The 19,418-nt window shown below is 41.3% G+C and overlaps 1 protein-coding gene across 1 annotated transcript; it reads right to left on the bottom strand.

Annotated features, from left to right (window-relative positions):
* Window positions 1-7,103: 7,103 nt before the first annotated feature.
* RPF2 (ribosome production factor 2 homolog) lies at window positions 7,104-18,395 on the bottom strand. The gene is made up of 10 exons (XM_066547105.1): window positions 18,315-18,395; window positions 17,095-17,227; window positions 16,252-16,289; window positions 15,505-15,544; window positions 13,624-13,705; window positions 13,456-13,532; window positions 13,037-13,136; window positions 8,788-8,890; window positions 7,787-7,931; window positions 7,104-7,483 (listed from the first exon to the last, which is right to left on the bottom strand). The coding sequence occupies exons 1-10, from the start codon at window positions 18,335-18,337 to the stop codon at window positions 7,304-7,306; spliced, it is 921 nt and encodes a 306-aa protein (XP_066403202.1). The 5' UTR covers window positions 18,338-18,395; the 3' UTR covers window positions 7,104-7,303.
* Window positions 18,396-19,418: the final 1,023 nt, after the last annotated feature.

The following is a 19,418-nucleotide window of genomic DNA, read 5'->3' on the forward strand; positions in this document are numbered from 1 at the left end:
GGAAAAAGATGTATGTTGAGAAATCTTCATAGTGGAGAAAATCCTTCCAGTTAAACCAGAAACTACATAGGAAGTTTTGTCAGAAGGTTACTCCTGATCAGCAGAAGTTTCCTGAATATTATTTTGAAGGCTGCCTTAAAACCAAACTGGACTGTTTTCTTCATGTTTTGCTAAAAATGGCACAGAGATGACCTAGCATCTTTCTTACAACTGGTGTTGGTCTTTGTTGAAAAAGCTCAGCATTTCTGAGAGGGTGTTTTTGCAAAGAAAATGAAGAACCATCAGTGATTCCACTTGAGTCAACTTTTCCCTGACCAAGTGACGCTGACAGCTGTGCCAGCTCCACCACAGCAGAGGCAGCAAAGGCTTCAGCCACAGGAAGGTACATGGAAACCACCAACAGAGACCACACCAACAAGGAATTCATGACTTCCACATTTTATCTTTGTTCCCAAAACAAATCTGTTTGCTTAACCTTTGCTATCACATCTGTAAAATGGTGTTAAAAGAGACTGTCACAGGGAAAGCTGTTATGAAGCTTTCTGGCAAATATAGGTCTCAAACCCCATTCATTTCCTTGAGAGCAAACTCAGAACTGTAGTAATTCTCAAACTTGGGCACTGTCTTACAGATACTGCTGTAAGCAGGAACTCAAGTGGCAGGAGTTCCCCTACATCTCCCATCCCACCCCCAGCCTTTTGCTGCCTCTCCAGTGCAGCTGTGCACATCCAGCTGTGCTGTGAGCCAGATCAGGGAGCTAATCCAGGCTTCAAAGCAAAGCACAGCCCCTTCCTTCTCCCCCACCTGCCTTTTCAAGTGAATTCAATTCCCTGACCTGATTGCCAGTCCCACAAACAGCTGCACTTTCCTAATTCCTTATGTCAGCACTGCTGCTGCACTCCCCACATGGTGTTATCTATGAAGTGTTTGGTTTGTGGGTTTGTTTGGATTTTTAAAGAAATATTATTATGTATGACCTACTGCCTCTGAGAAACTGGAGAAGGCTAAAGGCAGGAAGGGTGGGTATCCCTCTCTCTCTGGAAGGGAAGAGAGAAGTGCCCAGCAGTTACCAGGTCTCTGAATCTTTATTCAAGTGAGCCTTTCTGCTCACCCTGAAGAGGTGAGCATCTGAAACACAAAGAAAAACCCTTCACCAATCAACTACAGAACACATTTGAGTTGTACCACTATTTTCCCTACAATATCCTAGAAGTATCCTTAGGTATTTCAAGTATGTTCAGAGAAGAAAGGGAAAAGAAAAGAAACAAACAAAAAAAAGAAGTAAAGCATCTACAAACTTCTTCTCACAACATAACACATAAAGCCTAACACTTCTTTAAAATAACCCTGAGCAAGGAGTTATTCCTGTGTGCAAAATAAGCCAACAGGAGCTGAAGTCTATTGCCTCTTAGGAATTAAAAGCATGTTTATTGGCATGTTGCATGCGCCCTTTGGAGACCATCATAAATTCTTCATAATCTATTTTCAACTGAAAAAAAAATTAAATGGCAGCAATGGGAGGTGAGTGCAAGTTCTACATCACACTCTTTGCAGCAATCTGTCCTAAGACAGACTCCCTGATAGAGCAGCTGTGACTGCCCATCTTTGGCAGTGGCTCACACCAAACAGGGGAGAGGCTCATGAGAACTTTGCTTAGAGATGCTTGGGGTGAATTTGTACTGCCCAATATTTCACATTTCTTTGTTGCATTTGGGAGACTAGTTTCTGTCACACACGAGAACATGACACACCAGTGGAGAGAGGAGACATTTTGCCTGAATCTTCCTCCTCCTCGCTTCTGTGGTCTCTCCCTCACCTTCCTCCAGAGGAGAGAGCAACTTCCAGGCCAAGGAGAGAGTTTCTCTCGGTTGCCACTGGAGAGAAACATTAGCAAATTGCAATCAAAGCTGAAAAGATGCAACTACTCATGGACTTCTTTGGACTAGGAAAAGAGGGAGCCTGACTTAGTTCAAGAAACATGCATTTATCTGAAAAACAAGTGGAGAGGGAAAAGGGTTTTAAACTATCTTTTGGCAACAGACAAATCTTGAGCCCCAGCATGCCTATCTACAACTAACACAGATAGTTGCTGCTGCAGCAGTAATTCCAGGGCATACAGCAGCATCAGTAATTCTCCTGCCTAGAGGCCAGCAGCAGAGATCAGTGGTTTAATTTTGTGCATTTAAAAGGGGAAGAAATAATGCCAGTACCTAAAGCAGCCTTGGAATTGATCACAGAACTCTGCCTGAAGTGACAGCCCTTTCACTGCATGGCTGCTGAGACTGCCTTCTCCAGGGAATAGATCTAAATGTTGGGAAACAGGGAGAGAAACTTGGATTCTGAAGTTCACCGTACTTTGCATTGCAGCACTGTATATGTGAAAAATACTGTTTATTGTGCATAAAAATACCAGACAAGAAATTCAAATTTCTTGCCAGTGGAAGAAGGCAAACAGTGGGAAAAGGGCACTGCAGATCTGTCATGTTTGTTTTGGAGGCTGTGAGGGTGAAAGGAGTCAAGAGGAACAAATTGCAACAATCAAAACAGAACAGAGGGCCCACAGGGCTTACTTCAGGATCATGGATGGAGTGAGAAATCCAGATTTCATAGGTGCTGTTTTGCATCACAGAAAGAATTACGGGATTATCAAGGGGGAAAGTTGGAAGAAAATGAGATTTTGTCATTAATCACGTTTAATTCTACTCAACTTTTTTTTTTTTTAATGTTTACAGGAAATTTAACATTCCCTGTTAAATTCTACTAAAAACTTTGTGTCTACTTCCCCTGAATTACTTTGTGTTTATCTTAGAGAAGCAGGGTGGAGGAAGGTCACGTAAATAGAATATCACCAAAAGTCAAACAAAACAAGAAATGAAGAAGAGACACCTTAGAAATGTCTTGATCAGAGAACATCTGCTGTGTTCACTGTGTTCACTCAGATTGCTCTGAGTATATGATGCCCATGTTATTTAGGACAAATTTTAATCCCAGATTACCTACTTTTTTTTCACTACGCTCTGTATAGATGTGTGACAGCAAAGCTGTTCTTCCTATGTAGTGTTAGTCATATTGCTAACTTGGAACATTCATCCATTTAGAAAGGCAATCCTACAGAGACTTCACATTCAGAAGCCTCATGTCTCTTTTCCTTGTACATTTTTAGGAAATCTGACTTCTGATGCAAGTGACCCATTTCTCAGCTATGTTTTTGGATTGCATCTGGGATGTGTCAGTACTGCTAGAGGCACTTTAGCAAAGTTCAAAGGGAGGAGATAAATTACACTGGGGGACAGGGGAGAACTCTCTGCACCATGTGTAATACACATGTTAACATGTATTATGTATGGCTATGTTATATATATTATGCACAGCTAACATTTTCCACTTTCTTCTCTTTAATAATGAAAATATCTCTAACAGAGTTCTGCTCTAGTCTCCTTACCCTGCTCCCCTGCTCCCTTTTATTTGATAGCATCTAGAATAAGCCTTTTTTCGCCTGGCTGAAGGAAGCAGCAGTCAGTGTGACACTCGATGTGTCTGCCATGTCCTCTTTTCATGCTCTTTTCTAACCCTTCCCAGCTGCAACCAAGCCAGTGGTGGAGGGAAACCCTCACAATCAAACCCAGAAAGCACTTACTGAAAACAAATAAGGTTGCTAAGGAACTGTAAAGATAAGCTCAAACCTACCAAATCCAGGAAGGAGAAGAGAGTTCATATGCCCTTTTCAAACACACACCCCTCATTGCTCAGTCTGTCACATTATACTAACCCAGAGCTAAAGCTGTGATTATGTGCACCCAGGACAGATTCCCAAAAATGTGGGAATCCCAAAAATCTTGCAGGTTTCAGCACTCAGTATATACCTCTCTTCCTACTTTTTATAATTCTACCACACCTAAAAAGAGCCAAGAAGCCTTAAACTGCAGGTAGGCTGTATATTACATGTGTATCATCAGTTACTTATAATGACAGGAGCCTGGATAACAGTAGCAGTAAAGCCAGGAGCAGCACAGCTGGGCAACATCAGCATAGAGACCAGCGGTCTACAGAAGGCACAAATTGTACCCTCCTTGCCCTGGCCACCCTGTCAGCTAGACTAAAGAAAGTGTGGGCTTGACTGCCTATTTGCAGCTTCACCTTCCTGCACAGGCACAGCCTCAGGAGCCACACTTTGCCCACATGTATTTGCTTCAAACCAGAGCTATTACTAGGCCATAAATGAAGCTGACTCCTGTGTGTTGAGAGGCAGGAAGAAAAAAGCCAGAGGAAAGGGATGAGCATGCCTGTTATGCCTTGCCTATGCCAGGCAACCCCTGGGGCCATGTTTAGGTGTTTTCAGAGCCTGGTGAACTCTGGAAGCAAGGAGCAATTGAGGTAGATCAAGCCCCTTTCATCAGCTGCCCTTTGAGTACTGCACGTTCTGTTCCTCATGCAGACAAATTTCCCTGCACTTTGAAAGACTCTGGGAAATAGGAGCATTCCACTAGAGAGGTTATATTTAGCCCTCCTATCACCACTCACCTTCAGTTAAATCAGATACTGGGAATGCAGCCATTGCCTATGGAGCAGATGAGTGGTTGTACCTGCTGAACCCCTGAAATCACAGCAGCCTCCAGCCCTGTGGCTTTGTCAGCGCTTCACAGAAAGGCTGAAACTTCTCCAAAGGGCACCAGTGATCTCATTTGTTAGCTTGGCTTCATCCTATCTCATCATACAGAGACCAGAGCAGCTCATTTCTGTTCTGAGAGCATTTCCACTTCACACTCAAGAATTCGCACCAAAATGGCACTAGAGTACTACAAAGTATCTCTCAGAAACACAGTAAATTTTAATCCTTGCTAACAACATATCCTGAAAGTGATTGGCATGAAAAAGCATAACCTAAATATCCTCACACTGTATCCAGAAGAATTTCTCCTTGCCTTGCATATCTAACACATTCTGTCCACCATGTAACTGTATTTTACCAGTACAAAAAGCTGTATATAAAAGGGTATTCACACAAACAGGGAATTCGCACAAACAGCCACAGGTGAGGGACATCAGGCACTTCAAATTCCACCTGCAAAGGGCAAATAAATGCACCTGGGTTCTCCCACCTGACTGATTTCCCATGCTCAAGGACTTCTCACCCCCTGAAGCCTTAAGTAACCACACTCAGGGGCTGGAAGATGTAGTAGCCCTAACCTGTCCAAAGCTCCTCTTCAGACATGGAGCAAACCAGTAGCAGCATTAAAAAAAACCTCACACCAGGATGCAACAGCTTCTCTCTGAGGGCTCCTACTGAACAACTGTTACATTTTTTATATTAAGAGATAATAGGATTTTAGATGGTCTACATTACTGCTAAGTCAAGTTTTAAAACCCAAATTAAGCACCAAAATTAGCTTCCAAATTAGGAAAATATGGAAAATTACAGTGTTTTAAACTATGGGCATGCTTTTACTAATTTATAGTATTTTGTATTACTTCTACAACTCAAACCTTGTAAAAGACAGCATTGCTAGTAGGGTACTAGACAGCTAGTGCTAGTAGGGTTCTTCTATAGCTTTCAGACAAAAGCCCAGTGATTTGTACTTCAGAAAGATACAATGGGAAATGCAAATCTGAATAAGTTTATGGAATCATCAATTTCTCAAACACATGGTTATAGTTTGGAGAAAAGGGTTTGGAGAGAGACATTGATGATAAATATGCTTGTGCCCCCAAAATGAGCCCAAACTTTTAAAGCCCTTCCCTTCTCACACTACAAATTTTATCAAATGAGCACTGCAAGAATGTCATGGGTGGCATTTGCACAGTCACAGCTCCAGCCCTCCCGTAAGGAAAGCAAAGCTGCCCAACAGCTTCCATCCACGATGCAGAAGACAACTGAACATAACAAACCACCTATTTCTGATGTGACACTTCAGCTGATTAGAAAACTAGCAAGAAAAATATTAAAAACATAAGTAGGGTGAGCAAGTTTGCTGTGTTCAGGGTAATGTGTGTATACTTCTATAACAATTATGTTTACAGGGCAGAGAAACCGCTTCCAAAGAGACAAGCAGAATTAAAAAACCTAGGTTTTTCAATGTGTTCCAAAACCAGAATACCACACCAAAGTCTCATTAAACTCTTGAACTCTCATCCCCTTTATACAAGTCTAGCTGAGTCTGCACTAACTCATGAGCACAAAATTGGGAGGAAAGCAGGGTAAGAAGAAAAAATATTTGAAAAAATGGACCTTTAGTGGTGGCTTCACATATTTCCATTCTGGGCACAAATCAGGCAGCAAAAACTGAGATTCAACCTGTAAAGGTTCCATTTATGCCTAAAGTAAATATCAGGTACTTTGCTACCATGGTGATGAACACAGTAAAAACACCTTAAGTGCTCCTACTTCTCCAGTGCAATAGTGAGAAGCAAAGCCTGGCCATCACACATGTATTGAGCTCCCACTTTAGAAAATGTATTGAGTGTTGCAGCTGTGCAAAATCTGAAATACATAAACAATAAATGAACAGAGAAGTTGTGCATATTATGCACATTCATTGCTCTGATCCTGCACAGAATGTGTAAGGACTGACTGATGAAGGGCTCCCAAGAAAACAGCAATAAAACTTAAGTTTCTGGTGGAAGGGAACCTCAATCAATCCCACCCTGACTGGTTTGATGCCAGTAAGAGATGCCCAAAGCCTGGAGAGGGATTGCAGGTCAACAGGAGAGCACCTGAAGGGCAGCACAGAGGAATTTAAGCCTCTCCCACCAGCAAGTTGCTTCATTAGAGCCATAATTTAAATGCCTCTATGCTAAAAGCATAAAGCATGGGGGATATTGGGAAGAAATTCTTTTTTTGTGTGGGTGGTAAGGCACTGGAACAGGTTGCCCAGAGAAGCTGGGGATGCCCCATCTCTGGAAGGGTTCAAGACCAAGTTGGATGGGGCCTTGAGCAGCCTGGTCTAGTAGAAAATGTCCCTCCTCATGGCAAGGGGGTTGGAACCAGATGATCTTTACAGTCCCTTCCAATCCACTCTGTGAAATTGTCCAGGAAATGACTCACCTGTTTGATTCCCATATACTGCTAATATCAAGAAACAAACACTCAGCTTTGGAAAACTAAGAAAGGTGTATAATATTTTTTATTTTAAATAACCAAGCTCCATGTTAAAGCTCAATACCCCAATGTTCCCTTTAAAATGACAAACTATTTAAAAGATTTTTTTGTTATAAAACTAAAGCTAACAGCACCTCAGTCTTTAATGTCTGACAATTTATATTACAACATATATTCTAAATTTCAAAGCACAAAGAGTTTTCAAAGTCAAGCTGACTTTGACTTTTTGGGAGTAGCCCCACCATCTTGAGCTGACTTCTCTGCTGGCCTCTTTTTTAAGCCTTTCATTTTCCGTGTCTGCAGTTTACTGAGATCCTGCTTCTGCATGTGGATCCGACCGTAAGTTGTACCAAGAGCATCATGGGAGATGTTCTTTTTCTTCTTAGGCTGCAAGGGGAGAACAATGTTAATAGTTCTGAGTACAGTCCCAGGAGCTCTGGTGAGAATCAAGTGCCCAAAAGCAAGGCCTCATACATTGGTTGGAGACACTAAGATTTGTGCTGTGTGTTCTGCGTGCTTCCAGAGGAGAGTCTGGCTGCCAGCTGAGCACCACAGAAGTGCTGTGGCCCCAGGAATGTCAGCTGGCCTCGATGAAAGTAAGCTCTGGTCAAACACACAACAAGTAATACTTCAGCCTTTGCTCTCCTTCACAGAGAGATCTGAAAGCAATGCCCTTCCCATGGTACATACCTTCAGGCCTTTTGGCTGTTTCAAAGACAGCTTATAAAGGTCATCTGAGGCTAAATGTGTCCTCCTCATAACCAGATCTAATGAAGGTCCCATCTCTTCCAGTTCAATTCTGGGTATTTTACAGCCAGATTTCTTCAGAAGCACTCTAGGAGGGAAAAAATCAATGAAAATCAACATTGTCCCCTGTACTAGCGATTAATCCATCTTCCTTAACAGGTCCAATCCTGCAGTTCAAAATACTACTGTATTTTGGGAAGGCATCCATCAATAACAATTTATAATAAATCAGTCCCATTACAATTTGAACACATCCAAAATATGACCTGACTAATGTAATTTATTTTATTTTTTAACAGGACTAGTATAATCAGTATCACTTTTAAAACTCAGTCCCAGTACCCTGAAAGCCATATCACTTTTCAAAATCAAAACAGCACCCTGGGTATTATTAGACATAAAAATATTCACTATAATTTACAGTAAAATAACCTGAGCACTTATCTGAGAAACTGTTTTGGTTCTTTAAGAGTGAAGCTGATTAAAATGATTTTGTATTAACAGAAATCAAAATCACACGGAACACAAGCTATGAATGTTCACAGTCTCCTAAGGCAGGGAGTGACTGTGAGGGTGAACACCAATGCAACAAGAAAGATTTTCTTGCCCTGCCTTTTCCTAGTCTTCCTTGCACATCTCTGTCTACAGCCTATCCCCTGTTGTTCCCTGGCAAACACCTAAGTGAGGAGACTCATAGAAATCAGCCTGAGAACAGACTAAGGCCATCAAGTCTAAGACAGTACCCAAAATTCACTAGGTTAATTCACACCACTTTACAAACCAAGCCATATGAAAGAGCAATCCTGAGCCAGGAGGAGCTTGACAAGGAAGGAGCCAGCAGACTTAGGGCTCAAGCGCTTTTCTTCTACTGTACAAATTACACTGGAGCAACAACTACAGGTTTTGTACCAAAACCCAGACAAATAGATAAAACAGATACTCACTTGTAGCTTCTCATGTAAATTTTCCCATCTACAGCTGTGAAATGCAGAACGTACTCTAAACCAGCCAGACGAATATTGGGCACAGTGGGACCTCTGAAGAAATCTGAGAGAGTATTTAAAAGGAATAAATGGCAGGTTCTTGGCTGAAAACAAAACCAACAGATACCTGTAGCAAATTGGTGATGTGATGTGGGCCCATTTTGAAACAGGAATCTCATGAAATAGCCCCTACTTCAAACTGCAGCCTGGCCAATACACAGGACAGAAATTTAACATCGCATGTTTTGGTGTGCACTGGTGAATCCAAATGTGTGTGGATATCCTGACAGGAACACAGTGACTTCCCAGAGATAATTTTGGAGGAATATATATATATATATATATATATATACTTCCTATACATAAATGCATGGAAACGAGCAAATACACTTTCAGCGAAGTAACTTAGCATTATTGAGCTAATGGGAATAATTGCATTGTCTATTGTTTTAAATATTCATCTCTAAAATCAGGGGGGGAAATCATCTTATTTGGTGTTTAGGCCAGTCAATGCTCAGACAAACACAATCAGTACAGAGAAGCCATTTCCTCAGGTATCTATTTAAAGACATCATTCAAACCTAATACTTAAATCCTAATCATAGCCAGATTTGGAACAGTAGAAAGAGGGATCAAAACCAGTACACAGCAGATCAAAACTCCAACTATTCTTACCTACATTTTCTCTCTCTGACTTTGGGAAAAAGTTTAGATATAGAATTTCTTTCATATGTCTCTAACAACAAAGTACTCCTGTCCTCTATGTAAAGCAGTATTTGTCATTATGTCTAATGTTTTCCCTATTAATAACAACAACACATCTAGGAAAATAAGACACTTCAAATATTTGCCCAGTTTGCAAAGACAATGCTGAAATACAGGTTAAATACAAAATGGGCTGCTTCTAGCAAGGTTCTTATATCAGGCTATGAAAATATACTGTGCAAGCAGAGAGCCTGCAATGAGCACAGCAATCTGTCCAACATATGCAGAGTGTGGAGAAAGAATGTGACCTTGACCAAGGGAACAAGGTGTGCTAATAAACATGACAGGGCAATGCTGAAACATAGGAGAACAGCTAACACATGCAAAACACATCACTCTTTTCTGCTCTGTTCTGTTTTCAGATCCCTTGGCTACTTGTCTTTTCCTTCACTACCTTTTTGAAAGAGTATAAGCACTGGAGTGACATCCAAAACACAGTTTGGCTGGCAAATAACAGATGGAGTCAGCCCAGGAAACTTTCTTGGTCAATTAAATACTCTCTTATTTCGAGTCTAACTTGTAGTTAGAGGAAAAGTTGCAAATAAAACATTTTGTTCACTCATGGCATATTTTTTTTCCCTTCAGTTAGTTCTCTGCAGGTACACAAGCTTACATTCACAGTGGTTTTATTGGCAACACCTCCCTTTCATATTTTCCTGTGGCATCATAGATCCTTTTACCCACAGGATGATCTCTTCCCATAAACGCAGGTGGTCAGGAATTTGTTTCCTGGCAACACCGAACAGCTGCAGAAACCTTACACTTCAGTACACCCAGAGAGTTGAAGTTTTTTAAACATACTCTTAATTTACAACTCTTGCTTTGGTTGGACTAGAGACTTGCTTTCTCCTTTCTTTCCATTCCTAGTTCTCTCTCCCCCTCGTCCTCAAACATGTTTCCAGAAAGTCTAATTTACTCTTTCATACAGAGAGCTTTTCAGGACCTTTCTATTTACAGATTAAATTCTTAATTGATTTTGGAATGTAACTCCTTCTGTATCAATTTGTATCCAAAAGCTGGTAACACTGTATTCTGTGTAGCTTTGGTTAGCGTGAAAGCAGTTTAAACATTTCCCAGCCATCCCTTTCCTGGCCAGAAAAAGCTCTCAAATATTTTCAAACACTCAAAAAGAGTCTGTGTGAGGAAGGATGTTTGAAGACCAAGGTGACAGCCAATCTAAAATTGCAGAGATCTGCAAACCAACATTTAGAAAGTATATAAGCATGCCCTATATTGGTCTGGCCATTTTTAGGATAAAATAGATGAGCAACAACAGAACTAACAACAAGTAGACAGTGTTGTAACAGTTGAAACATCTTATAGATGCAGGCATAAAAAATTACTAGAATTTCATTAAATGCATTCCAAGACTTACATCATTTAAATGAACTACACTACCACTTGGAGACCAATGAAAACCAAAAGAGAAAAAGTGGTATGTCTTCCTCTTCCAGGTCAGAAAGAAAATGCATCCGTTATTTATTTCTCCTAAACAGCTTCTTCCACTTCACAGTTTACCCAGACTGTAGCATTTGGTTACCATGAAGACAATAATTCACCCTTGCCCTTAATTTTACCAAGAAACTGCTGTAAGATGATTGTCCAAACATACATAAGCCCTTTTGATATCACAAAAGCCAATGAAAGCTTGGTTGTTCCTCGGCATCACTGGCATCACACTGCTTTGGCAACAAGAAGCTGTCAGCTATCTGATATTCCCTCTGGGATCCCAACAATACTGGTACAGCAACAAAATATTTGCAGCTGTTGTTATAAAGACATTCTTGTATCTTTCTTAGCAAGAGTAACAGCTTAAGGGCACCATCTTTTGCAGAAATAGAACAAATCACTTCTTCCTTATTGGTTAAGGCCAGTTTTGAAGCAGGTCAGATTAACACCCAAACTATTTTAATTTGTGCATGGTATCTTCAAGCCATTACTCTCCTTAACCTTTTTTTTGACTCTTGCTTTGCATCTGGGTATTTCACAGAACTCAGTAGAATAATTAAGCCCTGGAGTACTTGGCATATGTTCAAGAAGAAAGATTGGGTGTGGAGTACATTTGACTGCCAAGTCATTCATGGCTAATAAATAGGAGAGGAGAAAGGACAGGTGAACATCAAGAGAAAGGGGAAGAACTGCTCAGTTATTTGGCAACTATCTTACTATGCATGTCTGCCATTTCAGCTGTTTGATCACGGGCTGCTTGAGCACATCTGGATGCCCAGCACTGTGCAGATGCCTGAACAAGATACACTTCAGAAAATGCACCTGCTTCCTGTGTAAATACTCATTTACAGTGACACAAACATGCAGCAGCAAAACTTACTCATCTTTGTATTCAGGCATCTTCAAAGATGTATAAGCTCAGTTACCACCCTTTCACTCATCCCCAAGAACCAATCAGCTGTATTGAGAGGAAGAAAATTTACTCCTCTCCTGCTCCCTTTCAGTCTCATTCCAGATGAAACATCTTGCTTTAAAGAATAATACTAAGGAAAAAAATTCTCTTTTTTAGGGGGTCTGTTTTTAAAGAGCAATCTTTTACCCGTTTGCCTAGAAATCTAGAAACCCAAGAAAGGAACTGAAAGAACAAGACTGCTCTTACTGAGCCAGGTTCAGTATTTTACCAGAACTTAAAAAATAGACCAACAAAAAAAACCTAATCTACTTTTAGGAAAACTATTAAAAAGAAAAATCACTCCACCCTACTTACTAGATCTAGTTTTGCCAAGCAAGAAGCATTTTTTAAGTGCCAAGAGACACAATATCCTGTAACTTCTTTGTCTACATATAGCTTCTATAAAACTACAATGTGCTTTATCTTCCAGAGGCTCTAACTTTAAGATAATAAAAAACTTCATGCCAGTTTGTTTCCTAAGCTCCAAGCCTGCCTTAAAGTTAGGGCACAACTTATCTACAGTTGATTTTCACTGCACGTATTCTTTCCAAGTATCCTAAGTAACGGCATGCTTGCTAGAATTGGGGGAATTTCCAACAAAAAAATGCTTTCAACACAAAAACAAAAGCTGAGTTAGACTGATTTGACTTTTCTGTAAGCAAAAATATCCCACTTTCTGAACTTAATCTACTGATTTCAATTTAGATATTTCAGAACATTTGGTTAGAAAAGTGACAACCCAGTACAATTATAAGGCCAAGACGTTTTGGAAAATGACAGTTTTTCCACAACAAAAGTAATGATCTCTAGTGATCATAAAGTTTAATCTTCAGAGTCTTTTAGAACATTCTTTTTTCCTCCCTTTAAAAGGCATCACAATTAGTTAACTTAAATTTTATGTGACATGAAACCTACAAGTGCTCATTGTTGTTTTCCTTCTGTGCTGAACATAAGCAAGGATTTATTGACAAACTAGCTTTTCCCAACAGATCATATTATTACAGATCCATGCAATCCTACCACCCAAATAATCAAAATACTGACCAATAAGAAGGCTCTTCAGTCTTCTATATTCTTCATTCACATCAAACATGTCACCAGCAAATATCAACATAGGTTTTGTCCCTTCAGGACACTTACTGTTCTGTGGAATAAGAATTTTAAAACAACAAAAATTCAGACAGTTAGGGAACATATAATTGATTTAATAGCTGGCCAGTCATTCAACACTGAAAAGAAAAACTGCTGTGACCTGTGATCAACAGGGACAGAATAGACTAACAAAACTAAATTAAAAAGCAGAACATAAAATTAAAATTCTGGAGTACACAAATTACCAATCCTCATAAACGGCATGAAACAATCTTTTAAACAACTTGGTTCATTTCAGGGCACAGAAAAAATTGCAACCAAAAAAATCCACCAGTAGGTGTCGCTGAAATACTGAATTAGCAATTCCTTACCTTGATATCTTTTAGGGCTACAAACTTCTCAACGCCCAGCTCAATCATGTCTAGCACGTGGTAGTCAAACATGCGACCTGTGAGAGTAAAAAAGAAAACCCAGCTATTTAAATATTCACTGAAAACTACACCTACCATCCCAATAAAAACCCAACTGAGATTTATTACCTATTATCAGGTTGTTAGGTCGCTTCTTGTTATGAGAGCCAAAGAGAAACAGAGAACAATCTGATTTCTTGGAAAAAAACTCCTGCAATTGAAGAATATAATCAAACTTTTGAGTTGCAGTTCACGGGGTTTAAAATATTCTGCAAAGGCATATGGCACAAACATAGGAGTTTGTGAGCTACTTAATAAGAAGAACAACTGCACTTACCAGAAGAGTTTTGAGCATGTCATGAGTGTTTTTCAGCACTTATGCTAAAACTGACAGCTGGATTCAAGATTCAAATAATTTCTTTTTTTATTTACCATTACATCTTAAAATACAAGTCAGGCAATTTTTTCTTGCCATTTTATCTATTACCCTTTCTTATAATTCCTGGTTATTTGGTTCTACACGAGATACTTTCAACCACTTCTACTTGCCCGACAAGTAAGTATTGTCAAGCTGGCTACCATTTTAAAGTCTCATCGTAGTTTCCCAACTAAGCTTTATGCAGCATATTGGCCTTGCCTGACAGCTTCTGAACAACCAGTTAATTCCCTCAACAGCAAGGCTAACAACATCTGCACTTGGCACAAGAGTCCTACTACAGAGCAGCTTCATGTCAACTTATTATTTAAGACTAAGATGCTACCTAAAACCAAGCCAGTGGTGATTATCACAGAGATCTTTTCCCCAGGAGGAACAGATTAGAGAACTTACTATGGTACAATGTCCAGAGCCAACATTACAGCAGTTCTTTCTAAAGATGTCCAGCTCCAAAGTCTTTTTATGCACTTCTACCTCCCAAGGCAGCTTCTCATCTTGTGTATCAAGAGTGATGCACACACACAGAGAACTTACCCAGTGCTTCCCACAAGTATACACCTGCACTTGGAACTTGTGAAGCACAGAAGGACACTTCATCTCCCACCCTTGCAACAGCAGCAGCTCAGAGAGGACATTGCAGCTCTGCCCCTCTGGGAGTCAGAGAGACACTTGCAGAGACTGGGCTAAATCACACAGCTCAGCACTGAGTTTTGCCACCAGATCCCTGAGAAATGCTGACTCTAGACAGGCCAAGAACACAGCAGAGGGGACTCCCTTTGAAACATGTGCTCATACAGCTCTGTTAGTCACTGTGTGTTGATATCTGTGCACTCTCTAATAGCTGTGTATTTTATTAAAGAAATGTAAAAAACTCAAATTCTTCGAATGTGCCCTGCATATCCTGCAACAACACACACATTGCAAAACTGCCCTCTTAAAAAAAAGCCTCCAGCCAGCCAGTCAGGATTGCTGCTAAAGGACTGAAAGGGGCTTAGTGAGCTTTTCCACCAGCTCCCTGAGCACCCTTGATGGATCCCACATAGCCCCATAGATGTGCTGTCTGAGTGGTGTAGCAGGACACCAACCATCTCTTCCTGCATTATGGGGACTTCATTCTGCTCCCTGTCCTTGTCTTCCAGCTCAGGGTACCCAGAGAGCAACTGCTGCTGCTACTATAGACTGAGGCAAAGAAGGCACTAAGTACCTCAGCATTTTCCTCATCCTTTGTCCCTGTTTCCCTCTGCATCCAGTAAAGGATGGAGATTCCCTTTAGCCCTCAGTTTGTCGGTGATCTAATTGCAAAAACATTTTTTATTGTCTTTTATGGCAGTAACCAGATTAAATTCTAGTTGGGCTTGGACCCTTCTAATTTTCTCCCTGCATACCCTCACAACATCTTTGAGGCCCTCCTGAGTGGCCTGCCTCTTCCAAAAGCAATAGACTCTCTTTTTACCCCTTAGTTCCAGCAAAGCTCTATGCAGACAGTCTATTCTTCTTTCCTGATGGTTCATCTTTTGGCACACAAGGATAGCTTGCTCAAAACTGTTGTAAGAGAAAACATTGTCTATACTTACCAATGATGTTTGGTCCTCAAAAGGCCTGGTAATATTTTTCCTGAGAGGAGGAGAAAAAAAACAAGTTAAAAAACAAAAACCAAAACAAAACAAAACACCACAAAAAACCAAAAAAACACAATCCCAAAAACAAACAAACAAAAAACCAAAACAAACTAAAACAAAAAAACAAAAAACCCCCCAGAACAGGTCCAGATAACAATTTCTTATTAATTCTCTGATAACAAAGAGTTTTGCATTCTACCAGAAACCCCAGCAGTAAAGGCTCAGTTTGAGTTCAAATCACAAGTCCGATGACTACTGCCAGGAATGCCTCAGTGCCATCACTGCCATTCCAAGTACTTTCCTCCACATTTCCTGTTTCCTGGGGCCTGACCTGCAGAACACCCCACCACTACCACCAGTGACACTCTGAGTAAATGCCTTTGCCTGTTCATTCATTAAATTTAGACAACAATTTACAGTTGTTTCTACACTACATTCATACAGACACTGGGTTCCCATTTTGAACAAGACTTAGAGCTGAATCCTGCTCCATACCAGCTGCCACAGAACAGGGCTCAGCACCAATGCTGATCACAGGTAGCTTGTTTCCAGTCTCTTGAAAATTATGATCAGTCATCTTCTGCACCCTCGTCATTGTTCAAGGCCCCAGGCTAGCCTGCATTTCTATTCATGCCCTGAAACTCCCCCAAAATAAAAGCTGTCTGTCAGAAGACTCAAAGATGTCAAAGTGAGATCACTTACCTTTTATACAGTACAGCGAAAGGCTTCTTCACAGCATACTGCAAAACACAAAGTTTAACACATGTCACCTCTAAAACATGTACAGCACTGTTGTTTTTACAACCCAACAGTTTACAGGAACATGTGAAACAGTAACTATGCAGAGCAGCCTAGAAGAAGGTACCTCAAAAGGCCTGCTCACAGTAATACCCTTCGAGCTGGAGACAATCTTGTTTCCAAATTAATTGCACAAGAAATTATTTGTAGAAACTGGGAAATAAAAAATTAACTGCAAAACAGCTGAAATCAAAGCAATCCCTCTGCTTCTAAGGGGCATAAGGAAAAACAGGGAGAGAAAAACAACTTGATTATAGAAGCATAAAAGGATAGGAAAACAACAAAGCAAAGAGAAAAACAAGTGTAGGAACAGCTATAATATTTTGAGCTATGGAGATAGGAGACAAGATTGGTACCTTTAGGTAGAAACAAGACTGGTAGTTTTATGAGAGGCTGAAAGCTCCCTATCAATACACACAGTCAGCTTACAGGATTTTGGGATATGAGTTAGCTGTGTGATACAGTCCCAATTCTGTGCCTAATCCTCTTGTTTTCAAACAGACTTGGCAACACTTCACTTATATACTAGACAATTGTGAAAAAATAAAAGAGCAAGCTCAACTTTTCTGGCAAAGAAGAAACTGGAAGAAAGCAATCTTCCTTAAGAAGCAGGTAATGACACCTTTGGAGTACAGGTCATTCTGAGATTTGGGATACAGGGAGAGTATGAAAATACTGATAGTGCAATAGGGACAGAAAATTATAAGAAAGAGAGAGGAAGGTTGCATACTATGTCCAACAACTTACAATGTCTTTAAGCACTTCGGTCACTGTTAAATTTGCATTTCCTCCTTTTATGAGCATAGCATTTTTTGTATTTTCATTTAACTTGGGTTCTCTCTTCTCAAGAAATCTTTTTGCTCTCTTAGTTTTCGGCTTTCTGTAACAACAAATTAAAAGTGAAAAGCTTAATATATGTAACAAGACTTGACACTACAGAAAACAGTGAAGCCAAACAAGAATTGGAACAAACTGTTCAAGTAGCTTGTTTCAGTGACTCAAACTAATCCCAACCTGCAGAATTACAATCAATGACAAAAGCCCTGTCTCAGGTGAATGTGTTTTTACTGCCACTCCTATTCCTCTCTGTCCCCCCAAATTAGCAAAGGTGATTTTACAGTCTTGTGCTTTTCAGTTTCTGCTAAATTAGAGCTCAAGCTATAGTAGAATTCTCAGCTTACTGCCAGACTAAAGGATTCCCCTACCATCAGCTCCCTCAACAAGCCAGAAACTTGCTTATGAGAAGAAAATAAAGTTCCTCAAAACCACCAACAGCCCCCAGAATAAAAGCTGTTGTCAGGAACCAGTGAGGAACACTGGGCACTAGCCAAGTGAAATATCGCAGTCTGTGCAGGGGCACAGCCCTTAGACACATCAGTGGCTACGTGGCTTAAGACTTATAGCTCTCCACTAGATTATCTTCTCAGTAAAGCATTAGTTTTATTTTCTTCTTTAAAACAAACAATACCCCCACAGACACAGAGGTATCCCAGCATCGTCAGGGGTGGAACGGAGCTCTGGAGATCATAGAGACCAACCCCCTTGCCAAGGCAGGGTAACCTGGAGCAGGTGCCACAGGAATGTGAGGTGGGTTTGGACTGTCTCCAGGATCTCCCTGGGCAGCCTCTTCCAGCGCCCTGTCACTGTAAAGAAGTTCCTCCTCACGCTGAGGTGGGACTTCTGGTGTTTTAGTTTATGGTAACTCTTCCCATGCATCACTGAAACGTCAGAAATGAATTCTCTCAGGTGTACGCAAACACACAGATTCAACACCAGCAGGTCATTGCGGTTTTTTTAGCTACCAACTGATAAAGGGCTGTTTGGCCACCACTAAAAAGACGGCAGCGCTCGGCTTCCTCTCCCCCGCACGTTTTCCATGAGGCTTTTCTCTCTGCTGGCTCCCGCAGTGCATCCCGCCCGGACCGCCGCCCCTCCCGTTTCCCGGAGCGGTTTCCCGGCACACTCACACCACTCGGTCCAGCGCATCCATCGCTGCCCTCACGTGCCGGACGCGGTGCGGGAGCCGCCGCGTGCGTCACATCCGCCGGCAGGGCGGGGCGGGGCGGGGCACGGCGCATGCGCGGGGCGCGCCTCTGCGCCGTCGTCCCACGGGACGGAGGGGCTGGAGGGGAATCCGCGCGGGGAGCGGCGGAGCGTGCCTGGGCTGTTCAGCCTGGAGCAGAGGAGGCTGAGGGGAGACCTCACTGCAGTCTGCCACTTCCTCCTGAGGGGAAGAGGAGGGGCAGACACTGACCTCTGTGGTGACCTGTGCCAGGACCCGAGGGAATGGCCTGAAGTTGTGTCAGGGGAGGGTTAGGTTGGATATCAGAAAAATGTTCTTCACCCAGAGGTTGTATGGTTGCAAAAGTTAGGGTTAATTATCATAGGAACAAAAGCTCGACCATTAGAAATTACACTTAAAATATTAAAAGACCCTAATATTATTATGAATGTACTCATTGTGTGTGATATACATAAAATGTTTTCAAAAAATAATACTGATTACCAGATGAACTAGAACAAAGAAACAGTTTCAGTGTAGTGCTGAAAGAAAAGGCTGAGAAGGCCAGAAACCAATGCTGGAACACTCCTTGTACATAGGGAAAAAAACTGACATACATAGTGCCAGACTAAGTAAGCAAAACATGGGAGAGTAAGTGCCAGACTAAGTTAGCAAAACATGGGAGAGTTGCTGTGTTTGCGTTCTGTCAGAGAACAAACTCCTGAAGCTCCTCTCTGTTCCCAGAGGCTGAAGCAGCCATAGCAAGAGCCCCCTCTGCAGGAGGCTCAGCTGCCACCGAGCGCACCGCAAACCCTCCCTCCGGCACTCAAGAGCCTGTGTATTCCCAGGATCGTTATTCCAGTTATAACTGTCCTCTATCTATCAACACCACACAAATCAAGCCTGAATGATGATGTTTTTAAACTTCCATGGTTGCAGTTAAATCCAGAGGGATGGCTGTGCTGTCTCCCAGAAACCTCAAATGCAACACTACCATGTGAAAGATCCACACCCAGGCTGGAGGCACACAGAACATGCTCCCTTTCCTTTCCTCTCCCTGCCTCCCTTT

Source organism: Molothrus aeneus, chromosome 3 (genome assembly GCF_037042795.1).
Source record: "Molothrus aeneus isolate 106 chromosome 3, BPBGC_Maene_1.0, whole genome shotgun sequence".
NCBI lineage: Eukaryota > Metazoa > Chordata > Aves > Passeriformes > Icteridae > Molothrus > Molothrus aeneus.